The sequence below is a fragment of the Sebastes umbrosus genome, chromosome 5 (genome assembly GCF_015220745.1).
Source record: "Sebastes umbrosus isolate fSebUmb1 chromosome 5, fSebUmb1.pri, whole genome shotgun sequence".
In the NCBI taxonomy this organism is placed as follows: domain Eukaryota; kingdom Metazoa; phylum Chordata; class Actinopteri; order Perciformes; family Sebastidae; genus Sebastes; species Sebastes umbrosus.
The window spans coordinates 14,112,785-14,129,493 of NC_051273.1; the positions used below are offsets into that span (position 1 = coordinate 14,112,785).

Genomic DNA, 16,709 nt, shown 5'->3' on the forward strand with positions numbered 1-16,709 from the left:
GCAACACACTGTTCATCTTTTTCCACAATCTCTTCAATGACATTTTTTCTTACAATTTTGGTGGCAAAAAGTCATAAAACTCTTAACTGTGAAATCTTGAAGACACAGTCTGAATGTGGCTCCAGAGGATTATGAGAGTATTTATTTTACACACTAAAAGTCTTGATTCTCCAGAGTCTACTTCTGGAACAGTGCTGTTCACGTTACAGTAAATTATTAGTGTCTGAAATATCTAAGCACATTAAAGAAATAATATCATATGACAAGAAAATATTAAATTATATTAACTAAACAGAACCCTGAAATCAGACTGTTAGCTAATTAGTAACAGCTACTCTCATGTCTTACATATGAAGATTCAGACAGCAGCTGGCTAGTTTAGTTTACAATTAAGTGTATAAATAATATTTCACATGTTTACACTTTGGTTTTTTGTAGGGGTTAAAGGGACTATTTGTAACTTTCAGAAATGCTTGTTAACAGCGACACCTGTGGCCATGAAATCAACGAAAGTCAGCGTTGGGCTCGCGCTTGCTCGCTCTAAATATACCTGAACGAGCATCGCTCAAAACAGTGAGGCGACACACGTCAGTTAAAACCACAATATCCCTCTATATTTCAGCTGCTTGGCAGTAATGTTAGCTGACCAGACGAAGGTCTCTCCATGAGCATGATTTAGATCTGATCCTAGTGTTGGCTTTTCCTGCCTAAGTGCAGGCTGAGGCAGCGGGGCTCTGCAGCGTGTCTCCCTGCTCTCTCCGCCCGCAGCCGGAGAGAGCAGAGGAGACACCGGCACCCGGTCGGTAACGAGAAGACAACGTAAATCTCTGTAGAGCTCCGTCACTTCACAAGACACGGAAAACCTCTGTTGGTCTGGAGGAGCTGCAGCAGTTATTTCTGCACAAACGTCCCCTGTGCATTCACTAGATATTCTCAGAGCTAAACTAACTCTTCTGCAGTGTGGAGTGAGCGCGCGTTCACGTCTAGAGGTGGAGCGAGCTGAGCTGTCTGAGTGAAGGCGAGCAGGCAGAGGAGGAGGGTACAGCGGCTACACGCGAACGCGCATATGCGAGCGCGCATGTGTGACGACCCGCTACATTTATGCGCGTACAAAGTTACAAATAGTCCCTTTAACTAAACAGAACCCTGAAGTCAGACTGTTAGCTAATTAGTAACAGCTACTCTCATGTCTTACATATAAAGATTCAGCCAGCAGCTGGTTAGTTTAGTTTACAATTAAGTGTATAAATGATATTTCACATGTTTACACTTTGTTTTTTTGTAGGGGTTAAACAAACAATGTAACATGTTCAGTTTTAGAGCTGGAGCGAATGTATTGGTGTCATATGAAACTAGAAAACCTAAGGAATCCACTTGTAACAACATCATGTAAGCTTGTCGGAAAGCAGGCTAAATAAAATTTGTTTCACGGCGGTTATGTTCTGAAGCACAAATAAACACTAACTCCACACATCTCCGCACAACCCTGTGGGAAGATATCGCGTTGCCGGATTTTGAAAGAATGCAGCCGTATAGGGCACGCTTCGTCCTGTCCTCTCTGCTCGATGTGTGTGCCTCGGTCAAACTGACACACCGATAAGCAGCATAACACAACAGCCACTCTGCACACAGCAGAGGAGACACAGAGGAACAGCTGAACTCACAGCGATGTAACAAACACGTTCTCATCCTTCAAATATGGCTGCTTTGTATCGGACAGAGCTAAAAGTGGACTTAAGCTGTTTCCATAAGGTATCCCCCAAGTTGTGAAACTCGTGCGAGATGGTTAAGGTTAGGATAGGTCGTCAGGCAGCGAGTCCTGCAAGAGTTTTTGCACGTTTTCCCAACTGGAGGGTTACCTTCTAGACACGACCGAGGACTTGTGCCTCGGTATCAGACGTCAAGGGGCGTGACAAAGTGGCGGTATTTGACGACCTGAACGAGCTGCGCACTCTGCCGCTGTTTTTGGCTGAAGGTTACATCCACAAATGGGGCCCAGAGGCTGTTTGCTGACGTCCAGAAGCGTCCCGAGTAAACCAAAATGACAAGAGAAAAGAGAAAATACAGTCAGAGTGCTGCAGGGTTTCTGCAGATATAGACACCACCGCACACTTCTAGTGTGGCATAAGTGATGATTGAGAGGGATTATTATTGTATCGGTCGATACATTGTTTTTTTTTTAGGAAATTCCTGTATATTATACCTTTAATAAGTTATATGTGGCTGCAAATATAACGTTAACTAAAGTAAACTCAAGTATAGCGGGCATTAGATTACTGCATACCATGTAAATATTTTAATTAATACATTTTAAATTAATAAAAAAAATAATTTTGAGTTCCATGTTGTGTCATCTATTACTGTTCCTAATTTTTTTTAGGTTTTTGCCATTTATCGTTTCAGTATCGTATCAAGATTTTTAGGCAGGGTATCATTTTGAGCCATAATTTTTGGTATCGTGACATCACTACCCGCCCTTCTTACCGGCTTACCCTGATATTATTATCTTATATGGAGCTCTTTTTTTCATATCTTTATTTATGAGCGTGGTCTTTCAATTTAATAATGTAGTTACAAGCAGATATAAGGATATTTTAAGTGCTTATTAATGTACAGTATTTTCAACAATTTTATCTTTTCCTATGAAGACCTTTTATATTACAACTGTGTTTTACTATATTGTCATTAATTATCTGCTTATGCAGCAGCCTCCACCTATGGGTGCCCACACAGGAGAAGTTGTTGACATACTTCAATAAACACTTTTTGACTATTTGACATATTTTAACTTTGACTGGCAAAACTTTACTTTAATGCCCGGTATTTAGCATACATAAGCAGTATATAAACATTTGATAAATGGTTTATAACACACTATAATGTAGTTATAGGCAGGCATTAGGTTGCATTAGGTGCTTCATCCTCAAAATATTTACTAGAATATAAGTGATTAATATTAAGGGATTTTTCTTATGGACTGTATTGATCATTTCTGATAATTGATTTGTTTTGTAAGTAATGTCATTTCAGTTGCTCATCAACATCATCATTACTGCATATGGTCCAATTTTGTAACACTTCATTTTACAGACAAATTTCATGGTAATTAAATGATAATTAGCAAGTAGCCTATTTGAAATGTCTTTGGAATTACTGCCAAATTACCCCAATATTTACCTCAAAATGTATCAAAAATTACGTTATTATAAACATTATTTAATAATTATATTCCACTATTTCCCAATAGTTGGTAATTTCTTTAATACATTTCCATGAAAATAACAAAAAGTCAATTGATATGCTTTATTTCCATGTCTGCTGATAATTAGATGATAATTAGCAAATAACTTCTTTGAAATTTCTTTAAAAATTCCCTGAATCAGGACATTAGCTCCCAGGTTACATTTGTGTAGACAATAAGTCACACAACGGTGAAATTTGTGCCTCATCAGAAGTGTCTTCTATTAGTTTTGGTTTTCCACTTACGATGAAGAGCAGCACAGCCGCTTCTCAAGCCTAAGGGCCCTATTTTACCGATTATATGCTATTTTAGCATGTCATTATTAAATCATGTTTACAACTGGGACTGGGATGATAGTGGTGGTTTTAAAGCAGGTTGTGGCCTGTGCAAGAGACAGGTTAAAGATTGAGGTGAAAACATCAGCCAGTTCTGTAACATGTCTTGAGGGACCGCCCGGGGGATGTTATCCGGACCTGTTGCCTTCATCCATCCATCCATTTTCTTCCGCTTATCCGGGGCCGGGTCGTGGTGGCAGCAGGCCAGACGTCCCTCTCACCAGCAACGTTATATAATATATAATACCTCCAGCGTGTTCTGGGCCTCTTACCAGTTGGCCGTGCCCGGAAAACGTCTAAAGGGAGGCGTCTATCCTGATCAGATGCTTTGCGAGGGTTAATTCTCCTCAGGACTTTGTACATCAGCTGATGACACAGTCAGTGGGGGTTCTTCCTGGGTGTGTGAGCGCCTCCTCTGTGTTTATTGGAGGTCTCGAAGCGTGAATAGAAATGATTAAGCTGTTCAGGTAGGGAGATGGAGGCGTTATATCCGTGGTGGTGCCATTATAGTCAGTGATCTGTAGTAGGCCTTGCCACATGCGCCTCGTATGAGCAGGAGAGTATTAGCCTTCCAGCTTCTGTTTGTATTGCCTCTCTATTTGTTTTCCTCAGTCTGTACTACTGAAATGCATCAAATACTTATTGACATGGTGATAACTTTTAGGAATGGCCCGATATACATGAAACACTTTTCAGTCGTTAAGAATTAAATTAATCGGGGATTAACTATTTGTTTGTACGAGATACCAGCTGGAGAAACAAAATCACTATGAACAAACAGCTTTGAGAGGTTTGAGACACAGACATGTGCCTGCCATGCAACATCCACTGATTCCCGGTTTCACAGCATCAAGTTGTCATTAGGATCTTTTTGGAAATATAATGAGTACTAATTTGCTCACATTTCAGTTTCACAGCAACGCTGTCGAGCACGCAGACCTGCTGAAATGTCATGACATCAGTGGTCACCCCGACCACAACAAATAAAGTGAGCAAACAGTCATAGTCATGATGCCCTCTTGTGTGAACTTTGAAACTGCATTTCAACAATATGATGGAGAGATGCCACCCACACATTCACAAAATGAATGAATAGCACTGATATGAATATGGAAAAACAAAAAGTATCCAAGCCAACACCTACAGTAGATTATATACGAGTATGGACCATCAAAGAAATAACCTCAATTAATTTTTTCGTTATTAATTTTTCCCCTTTAATTAAAAATGTGGGGTTCTATAACCCTTGGGTCAAATAAAACCATACATTTCTTTTAAAACATTTAAAAAAAAAGTTTACTTAGTTAGAAAACAATAGGTTTCTTTTGATAAATTGTTGGCCTATTTCTTGTTCTTCTTTTATATGTAAAATAATAACTACATATTTGCAAACACAAGCAAAAAAAAAAAAAATGTTCAAACAAAGTAAGGATTATTGTATGAAAACAGTATTGTAAAATAAATTGTGGGACACAGCAAACATTTATAAAACACGATACTTAACTTTGACTTGGCATATCAGAAAAGAACAAGGCCAGGTGACCCTAACTTTTCATCCACTGATACATGCCCTGTCACTGCCACTTAACCCAAAGCCAAGTTTGTTTGAATCTAAAAGGCGACATAACTTATCTATCTAATAGGCTGTATCGATCAAACATACCAGGGTTCAGATCATACCTTCATGGCATCCTTGTTTGACTTTGCCAGCAGAAATGTTTCCTTTAAAAGGCGGCCTGTGACTGCAGACATTCACAACCTCATCAGCCATGAAAGCGGTTGTGCTTGCCCTGACCCTGGCCTTCGTGGGTGAGTGTGATCTGTTTTTGCATTTTTTTTTAATCAGAAACTGCAAATAACTGTACATTTCTAGGAGGTCTTAAAATAATGCATTTGAAATTGGAATCTTATAATGAATAATTATAATATAAAGTATAATGCAATGTAATGTAATATTGTAACTGCTTAAATACAAAGTTTAAGGCTTTTGGAGGAACTCAAATAAATGACAAGATATTAAAACATATCAGTATCAGAGTAATCATATCAAACATTTCTCACTTTTACTTCTACCCATTCATTATTTTGTTTTCTCATTTTATTTACAATAGAATACAATTGCATTGCATTTTGTTTAAAACTAGATTTAATAGTTTCACCATTTACTGGATTATTAATTTCTTTTTAATGTCATTTCAGCTGGTCAACCTCAAACCTTTGGTAAGTTCAGTACTTTTATATACTTTTGTACTATAATATTAAAAGACAGCTTCCATTTTTCTAAACAATATATGGAAAGCCATAAATAATTGGACGCACAATGCATTGCAACATTTACGACAGTTTAAGTTACATGTAAGGGAATTATTCTGGTTAAACATAATTTTTCCACTTTAGAAACAGTTAAGGCGACCGTATATAAATAAAAAAAGATGCAGAAAAACTGATTTGTGCCTTCATTTCAAGCCGACTTGATTTCTGTAATGCACTTTTTACTGAAAACACAGAGACTTCAGCTCATTCAAAACTCTGCAGCTGTGTAATGTGTAATATTTATAGATTTTTTACAAACAATTTCTTTAAGGTTTACAAATATATCTTAACAGACACTTATATAAATAGTATATAAAATGTTGTGTGCAACAATAAACTGTTAAAATAACATAAATTATAGCATTACTAATAACTAGAAAAACATTCATTATAATGTTGTTGTGTGTTAATAGTAAAATAACTATTAACTAAATTTAATTAACTATTAATTTACCATTTATAAATGATGGTTATTATAAAGTGTTACCTATGCATTCTCTGTATTCTATTTTAAACTTGAATTTATTTGTTTCTGTTTTATTTTTCCATCTTAATGTTTTAATGTTTTATGTTCATTTTCAGGTGAAGCACAAATAATGCTTATTAGTATTATTATCAAAATGCAAATCTATTTAATAATTTATGGTTAATATGATTTCATATATAATTCTAATAGTTTTGGGGGATGAGGTAGAATACTTACCATTGAGTGAAATTGTTCTTACAGCTCCTGATTTTGCTGCCGGTAAGACTTATGTGTACAAGTATGAGGCACTGCTCCTTGGAGGTTTGCCAGAGCAAGGTTTGGCAAGAGCTGGACTCAAAGTCAGTAGCAAAGTTCTCATCAGTACCGAATCCAAAAATACATTAATGCTGAAGGTAAAGATCTAAATAAGATGAAAGCAACAATCTTCTCACTTTTAAAATGCAAACTGTCTGTAATACATTTTATTTTTACACTCTAGCTTGTGGAACCTGAGCTATCTGAGTTCAGTGGCGTCTATCCTAGAGATCCTTTAACCCCAGCAACAAAGCTGACTTCAGCCCTGGCAGCTCAGCTCTTGACTCCCATCAAGTTTGAGTATGCCAATGGTGTTGTTGGGAAAATGTTCGCCCCTGAGGGAATCTCAACCATGGTGCTGAACATCCACAGAGGTATCCTGAATATTCTTCAGCTCAACATCAAGAAAAGACAGAATGTCTACAAGATGCAGGAGGTTCGTCAAAGATCCTTCAGTACTAATTCTACATCTCTTACAGGAAGTTGAATCTCCCTAGTAAATGTGTGCTTTTCTCATTAGGCCGGAGCTCAGGGTGTGTGCAAGACCCTCTATGCCATCACTGAAGACGAAAGGGCTGAACGCATCCTTTTGTCAAAGACCAGGGATCTGAACCACTGTCAGGAGAAGGTCATGAAGGACATAGGGTTGGCATACACTGAGAAATGTGCAAAGTGCCAGCAGGTAGGTTCATACCCATTTTGTGTCATGCATACATCTATGTAAGTAGAAAAATGCTGCATGACTAAGCAAGTATGCGGTTCGTCTTCACAGGATTCAAAGAACCTGAGAGGAACTACAGCATACAATTACGTCTTGAAGCAAGTTGCTAACGGCATCCTGATCCTGGAGGCATCAGTCAATGAGCTGATCCAGTTCTCACCTTTCAATGAGATGAATGGAGCTGCTCAGATGGAGACAAAGTATGTCAACAGATACTGAGAATGTAGTGATGGCAGTGTTTGGATTTAATGGAGCTGCAGATTAACATTTTTTTCGCATTACTTCTAAGGCAATCCTGGGTCTTCCTTGAGATTCAGAGGACCCCCATTGTACCCCTCCAGGAACAGTATCTTCACCGTGGATCTCTTAAGTACGAGTTTTCCACCGAGCTTCTTCAGACACCTATTCAGCTCATCAAGATCACCAATGTTCAGGCCCAGGTATTGTCTCAGACTGCTTTAAATCAGTAAAGTCAGAAAATATGTGAATCTCTACCATATCAAATGACCTCCCCTTCAATTCTGTGTTCTTAGATTATGGCGGTCCTGAATCATCTGATTGCCCACAACATGGGCAAAGTCCATGAGGACGCCCCTCTGAAGTTTTTGGAACTCATTCAGCTCCTCCGTGTTGCCCGCTTTGAAGACCTGGAACTGCTTTGGAGCCAATACAAGACCAGACCTACCTACAGGTGACTTTAAGTGTTTGAACATTTGAATAAGATTTAAGAAAACTAGTGCGGTGCCCGTTTGGAACGCGTGCCTGTCCGGAATGGGCTGATTGCTTCGCCCCCAGAAGTGCTGCTTGCTGTGTTGTCAAGAACCACGGTATGGTTGCTTGCACCTGCCAAGTGTAAAGTTGATTGGATGAACAGTTTTTGAGATATGTAAAGGGCAGTCATATATACATACACAGAGATTCCTTCCTTTATAGTTAAATGATGCTGCTACAGTGCCACCTATTGGCCAAATGGCACCAAATTTGTCGTGATCACTCAGACATCATATCAGCACATGCCCAACAAATGTGGTTGCAATAGTAAAACTGTAAGGAACAACAAAAATCTCGCTTGGCTTGGTCGAGAGATGTTCTGTACCAAACTTTGTGACGATTGCTCAAAATGTGTGGGAGCAGTAGGAAAAAATAAGACTTATGGTTAAAAATGTACAGGTCAAAACATAAAGTTCATTGTTATGGCCCCACCATCTGGCCGAATTGCACCACATTCAACACTGCACTCCCTTGGGTCCTAAGCAATACACCCACCAAGTGTGAAGTCGATCGGATGAGTTGTTCTTGAGATATGCGAAAGATATACGGAAAGACATACAGAGATTCCTTGCTTTACAGAGATTCCTTGCTTTATATTTAGATATGTGTATACAGGTTCACTCAGTCCATTTTCATCTTCCAGACAGTGGATCTTGGATGCCATCCCCGCCATTGGAACTCCTGCTGTTCTGAAATTCATCAAAGAGAAATGGCAGACTGATGACCTGACTGTTGCTGAAACGGCTCAGGCTTTGATTGCATCTGTTCACATGGTGACAGCAAACACTGAGGCCATCAATCTGTTTAAGGTGAGTAGAACACAAAGCAAGTTACTTTGTCGGTAATAAGAATAGAGGTATGAAATATTTCTGCTTGTTGCTCTCTTATAGGCCCTGGCAGCCAACAACAAGATATTGGAAAAACCAATTCTGCGTGAGATTGTCTTCCTCGGCTATGGTACCATGATTTTAAAACACTGTGTTGAGATGGCTGTCTGCCCTGCTGAACTTATAAAGGTGATATAACATATTCTTTTTTATACAACTTCAAAATCTTCTGCACATTTCTGGATTAAAAAAAGGAGGATCTTAATTCCTTATGTTCCCCCAACAGCCCATCCAGGACCTCCTTGCAGAGGCTGTTGCTAGAGATGAGACCCCGGACATCATCCTGTTCCTGAAGGTTTTGGGTAACGCTGCCCATCCTGTTAGCCTTAAGCCGATCACAAAGATCCTGCCCATACATGGCACTGCCGCTGCAGCTCTGCCCATGAGAGTCCATGCTGAAGCCATCATGGCGTTGAGGAACATTGGAAAGAAGGAGCCCAGAATGGTGAATTCTCGACACCAAAGAGTATTTCAGACTCATTTTTACACGTAACTTCATACTGAGTTTGCTTTCTCTTGTAATTTAGGTCCAGGAATTGGCTCTTCAGCTCTACATGGACAAGGCTCTTCACCCAGAGCTTCGTATGCTGGCATGCATCGTGCTGTTTGAGACAAGGCCTCAAATGGGTTTGGTGACAACTCTTGCCAACATTGTGAAGACAGAGCAGAATCTGCAGGTAGCAAGCTTCACTTATTCTCACATGAAGTCCCTGACAAGGAGCACCGCCGCTTTCCATGCCTCAGTGTAAGAGCACTCTCTGATCTCCATTCGTCATCAAGTCCATCTCAGTGAACTGTTGTCTGCTTACTCAGTTATTTCCAATTTTCATTGCAGTGCTGCAGCTTGCAACGTCGCCATCAAAATGTTGAGCCCAAGGTTGGACAGACTGAGCTTACGTTTGAGCAAAGCCACCCACATGGACGTCTATAACAGTAAGGCCAATGTCACATCTGGTTTGCGTTATCTCAAGTTTATTTTTTTTCTGGAACACCAACTAACTGCATCTCGTCGAACTCTTTCAGATCCCTTGATGCTTGGTGCTGCTGCCAGCGCTTTCTACATCAATGATGCTGCCACCATCCTGCCCAGATCTATTGTGGCTAAGACCAGTGCCTACCTTGCTGGAGCCGCTGCTGATGTTCTGGAGGTAAAAGCATAAGAAAACACCTGCCCTCTAAGGTATATAATCAGTATTTTAAATTTAAAATGATCTTTTTAAACATCTTGAATTTTTCCTAGGTTGGAGTAAGAACTGAGGGACTCCAAGAGGTTCTTCTGAAAAACCCTGAACTCATTGACAATGTTGACAGGATCACCAAGATGAAGCGTGTCATTAAGGCTGTAAGTATGAAACACCAGGAAGTTGCAAACACCAGGATGGAATCGCATGCAATGGCACACGATAAAACATAGCAGGTGAGTAAGTTGGAATGTGTGTTTCCTTTTTCCACAGCTCTCTCAGTGGAGGGCTCTGCCCACCAGCACACCTCTGGCCTCCGTCTATCTCAAAATCTTCGGACAAGAAATTGCCTTTGCCAACTTCGACAAAATCTTGATTGACCAGGCCATTGCGGTATGATTCAAATGATTATCTGTCAACCTTAAGACCAATTTCAAAACAAATTGTTTAGCACATTTTTTTGCGAGACACAATAGTTATGATAAATTATTCCCTACAGCTCGCCACTGGACCCTCTGTTCAGGCATTTGGTAGGAACGCTATCAAGACTCTACTCTCTGGTGCTACCTTTAACATGGCTAAACCCGCGCTGGCCACCGAAGTGAGGCGCATCATGCCAACTGCTGCTGGATTTCCAATGGAGCTCAGTATGTACACGGCAGCTGTGGCTGTCGCAGCTGTTCAAGGTGAGCAAATGCTACAAAACATCCACAGTTTAGCTTGTTACAGGTCCCACCTATTCCACTAATCTAGTTTACTTTATGCTAATCAAAAAAAGGTGCTGAGTCACTCTTGAAGTACTTGAAAACAGCCATTTGTAATTCCTGACAGCCAGAAGAAGTCTTGACTTGCTTATACTGTCACATTGCTTTTCCAAAGAGCAAAGGAAACAGTGTGCTTGGCTTTATAAAAAAAACAAAAAACATCGAAGCACTGACGGGATATGGTACATAATATCATCCAAAGTGGAATCAAGAGCATTAAAAGTATTATGCTAAGTGGTGACACATGGTTTCATTTGTTTTCTTAGTCCAGGCCGTCACAACACCAGCTCTGCCAGAAAACTTCCTTATTAGTCACCTTTGGAAGACAAACATACAGTTGGAGACTGAGATTAAACCAAGGTAGGTACAACATATGACTCTAAAATAAGAAGCAAAAATATGTCATACCATAAAGTGTGACATCCAAATGTCCTCTCCTTCTAGCATTGCTGTGAACACATTTGCTGTGATGGGGGTAAACACTGCCCTATTCCAGGCTGCCGTGCTATCAAGAGCTAAACTCAACATCATTATGCCTGCTAAAATCGCTCTAAGATTTGACCTCACTGAGGGCAACTTCAAGATCGAAACTCTGCCTGTTTCTGTGCCTGAAAACGTTGCAGCTGTATAGTAAGCCTGACATTTTTAACTCAATGTGTACCCTTAGAAATATTAAACTCCTGTCACATCTAAGATGTATTTATCTTAGGAAGATTATAAGATTATATAAGATTAAGTTCTTCTTCTTTCAACAGTGTTGAGACTTTTGCTGTGGCGAGAAATATTGAGGATCTTGCTGCCGCAAAAATCATTCCCATCATCTCCAAAGCTGTGCCACCCATCTCAAGGGAGATTCTCACATCTGGTGCTGCTAGTTGGGTGAGCTTTAATAATTGTCTTTTATGATAGCAACAATAGTATCGACATTTACAGTATAATTAATATGTCTTTCTTTTCATAGTCAAAATCCTCAGAGAACATTCAGGATGTGGCAGCTCCCCTTTCTGTTACAACACTCAAAGCAGCTCAGTTTGAGAAAAAGTTGTGCACTAAAGCTGTTGCCATTGGAATGAAGGGCTGTTTGAAGGTCGCCTCTGAAAACGCTGCTCCCTACCAGGACATTGCCCTGTTCAAACTGGCTGGAAAGCACTCTATTGTTATTACCATCACACCAAGTAAGTATTGAGAACACAATACTTGTGCATTTTGTAGAAGCGGTGTGCACAAAGCAATTATTAATGGCATTATTTAATGATACTCTCAGTTGAGGGTGTGTCCATTGAGAGACTGGAGATGGAGCTTCAAGTTGGACCAAAGGCTGCAGAGAAGCTCATTAAACAGATCAACCTCAGTGAAGAAGTCATTGACGGAAGACCGGCCTTGATGAAGCTCAGGAAAATCCTGGCTCCTGGTCAGAAGAATGTCCCCTCATCTTCCTCCTCTAGCTCCAGCAACTCTCGCTCCAGCTCCTCATCTCGTGTCAGCAGCAACAGCAGCAACAGCAGCAGCAGCAGCAGCAGCAGCAGCAACAGCAGCAGCAGCAGCAGCAGCAGCAGCAGCAGCAGCAGCAGCAGCAGCAGCAGCTCCTCCAGATCTTTGAGCAGGTCCAGCTCTGCATCTAGCCTTGCATCGCTCTTTGGTGTTAGCTCAAGTTCTTCTAGCTCCAGTGCTCTTCTCTCAAAGGTAAACGCTTGTTTGCATGGAAGACTATGAATGTGTCTACATATCATAGTAATCGTGGAATCTGACAAATATTTCTTCTGAACAGCGAATGATTTATCGCCACAAGTTCCAGAAGAACCACAAGATGCAGGTACGTTTACATGGTGCTTCAAGCAATGACAATGTATCGTACAGTTTGCACCTGTTAACTTGTGTTGCAGCTTTTCATAGTGGCCTTTAACTTCCGTACATTATTGTCGTAGACTCTCACCTCTCAAGCAGTCGCAGTTTCCAGCAAAAGCAGAAGCAGTGCCTCAAGCTTTGAGGCTATCTACAAACAGGTGAATCTTGGTCATCTTAAACAATAAAGAATCCTTCTTCAGATATTTTCTCTGATGGGTTTTGTTGATATACTCCCGTGATTTAACCCTGATTGTTCCCACAGAAAAAATTCCTTGGCAGTGAACTTCCTCCTACTTTTGCCCTCATCGTCCGTGCCATCAGAACTGACAAAAAGATGATGGGATTTGAACTGTCAGTCTACATGGACAAACTTACCAGCAGACTTCAGGTTATTCTGGCTGCCTTGGCTGCTGATAACAACTGGAAGCTCTGTGCTGATGGAGTTCTGCTTAGCAAGCACAAAGTCACAGTAAGACACTGTCCTGCTTATATCATAGATATAATATAAAAAGGCTACTGTTGAAACCAGCTGCCTTATCGTCTCTCAATAGGCTAGAGTCGGCTGGGGAGCAGAATGCAAGCAGTACGACACCATGATCACAGCGGAGACTGGTCTTCTTGGTCCAAGCCCTGCAGCTCGCCTCCGAGTGGCCTGGAACGAACTGCCTGCTGCCTTTAAACGCTATGCAAAGAAGTATGAAACTTAAACTTTAGTCTTCTCTCATGCAATTTAGAAAATGTAAAATGTCTGATCTTTGGAAAATCTTTTACAGGGTGGTTGATAACATTCCTGCTGCCATGCTGGCTGGCTGGATTCAAGGAAAGGATACAAACAGCACCAGTCAGCTCTCACTTACAGTGGTTGCCACATCTGCCAAGACCGTTGACTTAATTTGGAAGACACCAACAGTATGGATAACTTAGTAGCTTTCTCAAAATATGAAGTCATGTTTGTTTTCACATTTTTTCTAATAAATGTGAATTATCCTGTCTACAGCGTACTGTCTATAAGCTGTCAATGCATCTTCCCATCGCTCTGCCACTTGAAGAAATCAAAGGTCTCACCCCCTTCGATGACATCGCTGATAAAGTCCACTACTTGTTTGCCAAGGCTGGCGCAGGTAATGAATGACCTTATTGTTTAATATGAAATGCACTGACAGGCTGTGCAAAGGATTACAACTATTTTTTGTTAATTCTTCACAGCTGAATGTTCCCTCATCAAACACACACTGACAACATTCAACAACAGGAGATTCAAGAATGAGATGCCGCTGTCTTGCTACCAAGTTCTGGCACAGGATTGCACTGATGAGCTGAAATTCATGGTTCTGCTGAAGAAGGATAACATTGAACAGAACCACATCAATGTGAAGATTGCTGACATGTGAGCATCCGTAAAAAAAAAAAAAGAAAGAAAGAAAGTGTGGTCTTCATCCACAAGCTGACAAAACTAAATGACATTTTAATTTCTGCACTTATAGTGATATTGACCTGTACCCGAAGAACACTGACGTGATTGTGAAGGTCAATGGAATGGAAATACCAATCAACAACCTGCCGTACCAGCATCCCACAGGTTTCTATACACATTCATCCCAACCTCAAAATCTTGTACCAACGTGTAATTTAAAGCTAGGGTCGACGATGTTGGAAAGCTAGCATAATTTGAAAGTAGCATCGCCTCAGGAGCTCCGTCTAAACCCCCTCGGGGCTCCTTCCAAGGCAAAGCCCCCCACACCCAAGCACGAGCACCGCCGCATAGTAACTACTTCACAGACACAGAGCGGAGAGAGGAGCTTAACTCAACAACGCTGCCTCATGACAAGTAACCGCGGCAGTGCTACTTTTGGCTGAGTTTTCTCTTCCATTCTCCAGTAAACTTGCGGCGGCAAAACGCTTTGAGTTCAGGCTGGTGCACGCCAAGGGTAGAGTACGAGCATGGAGGCAGGGAGGCATCTGATTGGTTCTTTCCAAGCGGACCGCGAGGCAGTGATCGGTAGACTTTTTCACAGGATTACAGCAGCTACAGATGACGGCTCTTTTCCAGTCCTTTTTCAGAGCTCATAAGTAATGGATCGCTGTCGGGGTGTAAAGACCATTTCAACCAATATAACAATAGTGTATACTGGATAACATCGTCAACCCTGCCTTTAAAGTTGCAATTTACACATCATGGTCCCAATACTTCAAAGTTCTTCAATTATTTGTATGTAATGTGTTTAAATTGGATTGAAGTAAATGACTATGAAACTGGTTTCTTGCTTGCAGCTAAAATCCAGATCAGGCCAAAGGGTGAAGGCATCTCTGTGTACGCTCCCAGCAACGGTCTTCATGAAGTCTATTTTGACAAGAACTCAATTACGGTAAATGCAACACTAACTATTGACAATTTAAGAATAGATATAAAATTGAAACACCTTTTCTTTTTTTTTAAGATTGAGGCAACTTTTGAGAGCTCTTTACACTTTTGATAAATTTGACAATGTATATAGACTCTCTGTCCACCTCCCTATACTCATATTTTGAGTGTAATTCATTTTACAAATATGAGACAAAACCCACAATAAACAAAGTTAAAAATGAATTTCACTGATGGCATTATTTTTTTCCAATTTTCTATAGATACCGCGATAATATCGTTATCGTGATATATCACGATACTCGTGTAGTGAAAATCTGATATCGTCAGAGTCCTAATGTCTCATATGATCTTGCAATGCAGGTTAAAGTTGTGGACTGGATGAAGGGAAAGACCTGTGGACTCTGTGGAAAGGCTGATGGGGAAGTCAGACAGGAGTTCTACACACCCAACGGACGCTTGACCAAGAACGCCCTCAGCCACGCTCATTCCTGGGTTCTGCCAGCCGAGAGCTGCAGGGACACCAGTGGTGAGACACAAAGTTCATTGCGGACACTATTACATTATGTGACACTATAACTGCATATGATCAAAGCAGGTCTTTTAAACATGTTAAGATGCACTGAATCCATCAGAGACTCACTCATCAACACCTTTTTCTCTCAGAGTGCCGCATGAAGCTCGAATCTGTGCAGCTGGAAAGGCAGATAAACATCCATGGCCAGGAATCCAGATGTTACTCTGTTGAGCCGGTGCTGCGCTGCCTGCAGGGCTGTTTCCCCATGAAGACCACCGCCGTCACTGTTGGCTTCCACTGCCTGCCTGCTGGTGAGTCCTGCAAAGAAATCACAGCTGCTTCCAGTGACAGAATACGAAAAATGTGAAGACAAATCACACAGTTCCTAATTGCTCTGCTCCCTTCACTTGCAGATTCGGCCCTGAATCGCCCCGAGAGTCTCAGCAGCATCTACGATTCCAGCGTGGACCTGAGGGAAACAGCAGAGGCCCACCTAGCCTGCAGCTGCACTGCTCAGTGTGCATAAAAACATTTACTTCTGTCGGTGACTTAAATCATGTGCATTTTTTGAATATAATTTTAAATAAACTGCATCTCAAATAAGTTTTCTGTTATTAAATTATTTCAATTATTGTGACTTCATAGAACAGTGATATATGCAAATGAGGCATTATCTTATCAAAAATGTGCTAATTTGCATATATTTCCAGAACAGAAATCTGAACATTGGATAAAGCCAGGTTAAAAAATAATGTTTCATTTTGTTCACGTTAGAGTCAAAGGTTTTTACAGAGGGAATTTTGGATTTCTCCTATTATCACTTCATAAATCATAAAAACGGTCAACAAATCCATTTTCTCCATGTTTTTAGGATTAAAATGTTCTATAAATCAGGCTATGAATGATATATGAACAAACCACTCTGTAAAAACCTTCAGGATATAGAGAGGAGTGATACTGGACAGTCTGTTGTATGTAACTGCTGCTGAAG

At 40.6% G+C, this 16,709-nt stretch overlaps 1 protein-coding gene across 1 annotated transcript; it reads left to right on the plus strand.

The window, feature by feature from the left end:
* The first annotated feature begins 5,248 nt into the window (after positions 1 to 5,248).
* On the plus strand, positions 5,249 to 16,321 carry LOC119488608 (vitellogenin-1-like). Its single transcript, XM_037770404.1, has 34 exons — positions 5,249 to 5,385; positions 5,776 to 5,796; positions 6,617 to 6,768; positions 6,855 to 7,106; positions 7,191 to 7,352; positions 7,443 to 7,591; positions 7,681 to 7,831; positions 7,925 to 8,082; positions 8,806 to 8,971; positions 9,053 to 9,178; positions 9,276 to 9,494; positions 9,577 to 9,794; positions 9,885 to 9,982; positions 10,073 to 10,197; positions 10,290 to 10,391; positions 10,504 to 10,623; positions 10,730 to 10,916; positions 11,261 to 11,354; positions 11,439 to 11,624; positions 11,750 to 11,873; positions 11,956 to 12,169; positions 12,259 to 12,677; positions 12,763 to 12,807; positions 12,920 to 12,997; positions 13,102 to 13,308; positions 13,391 to 13,533; positions 13,613 to 13,748; positions 13,837 to 13,960; positions 14,046 to 14,226; positions 14,324 to 14,418; positions 15,111 to 15,205; positions 15,565 to 15,730; positions 15,868 to 16,029; positions 16,132 to 16,321. Exons 1-34 carry the CDS (start codon positions 5,346 to 5,348, stop codon positions 16,242 to 16,244), a joined length of 5,028 nt encoding a protein of 1,675 aa, XP_037626332.1. The 5' UTR covers positions 5,249 to 5,345; the 3' UTR covers positions 16,245 to 16,321.
* Positions 16,322 to 16,709: the final 388 nt, after the last annotated feature.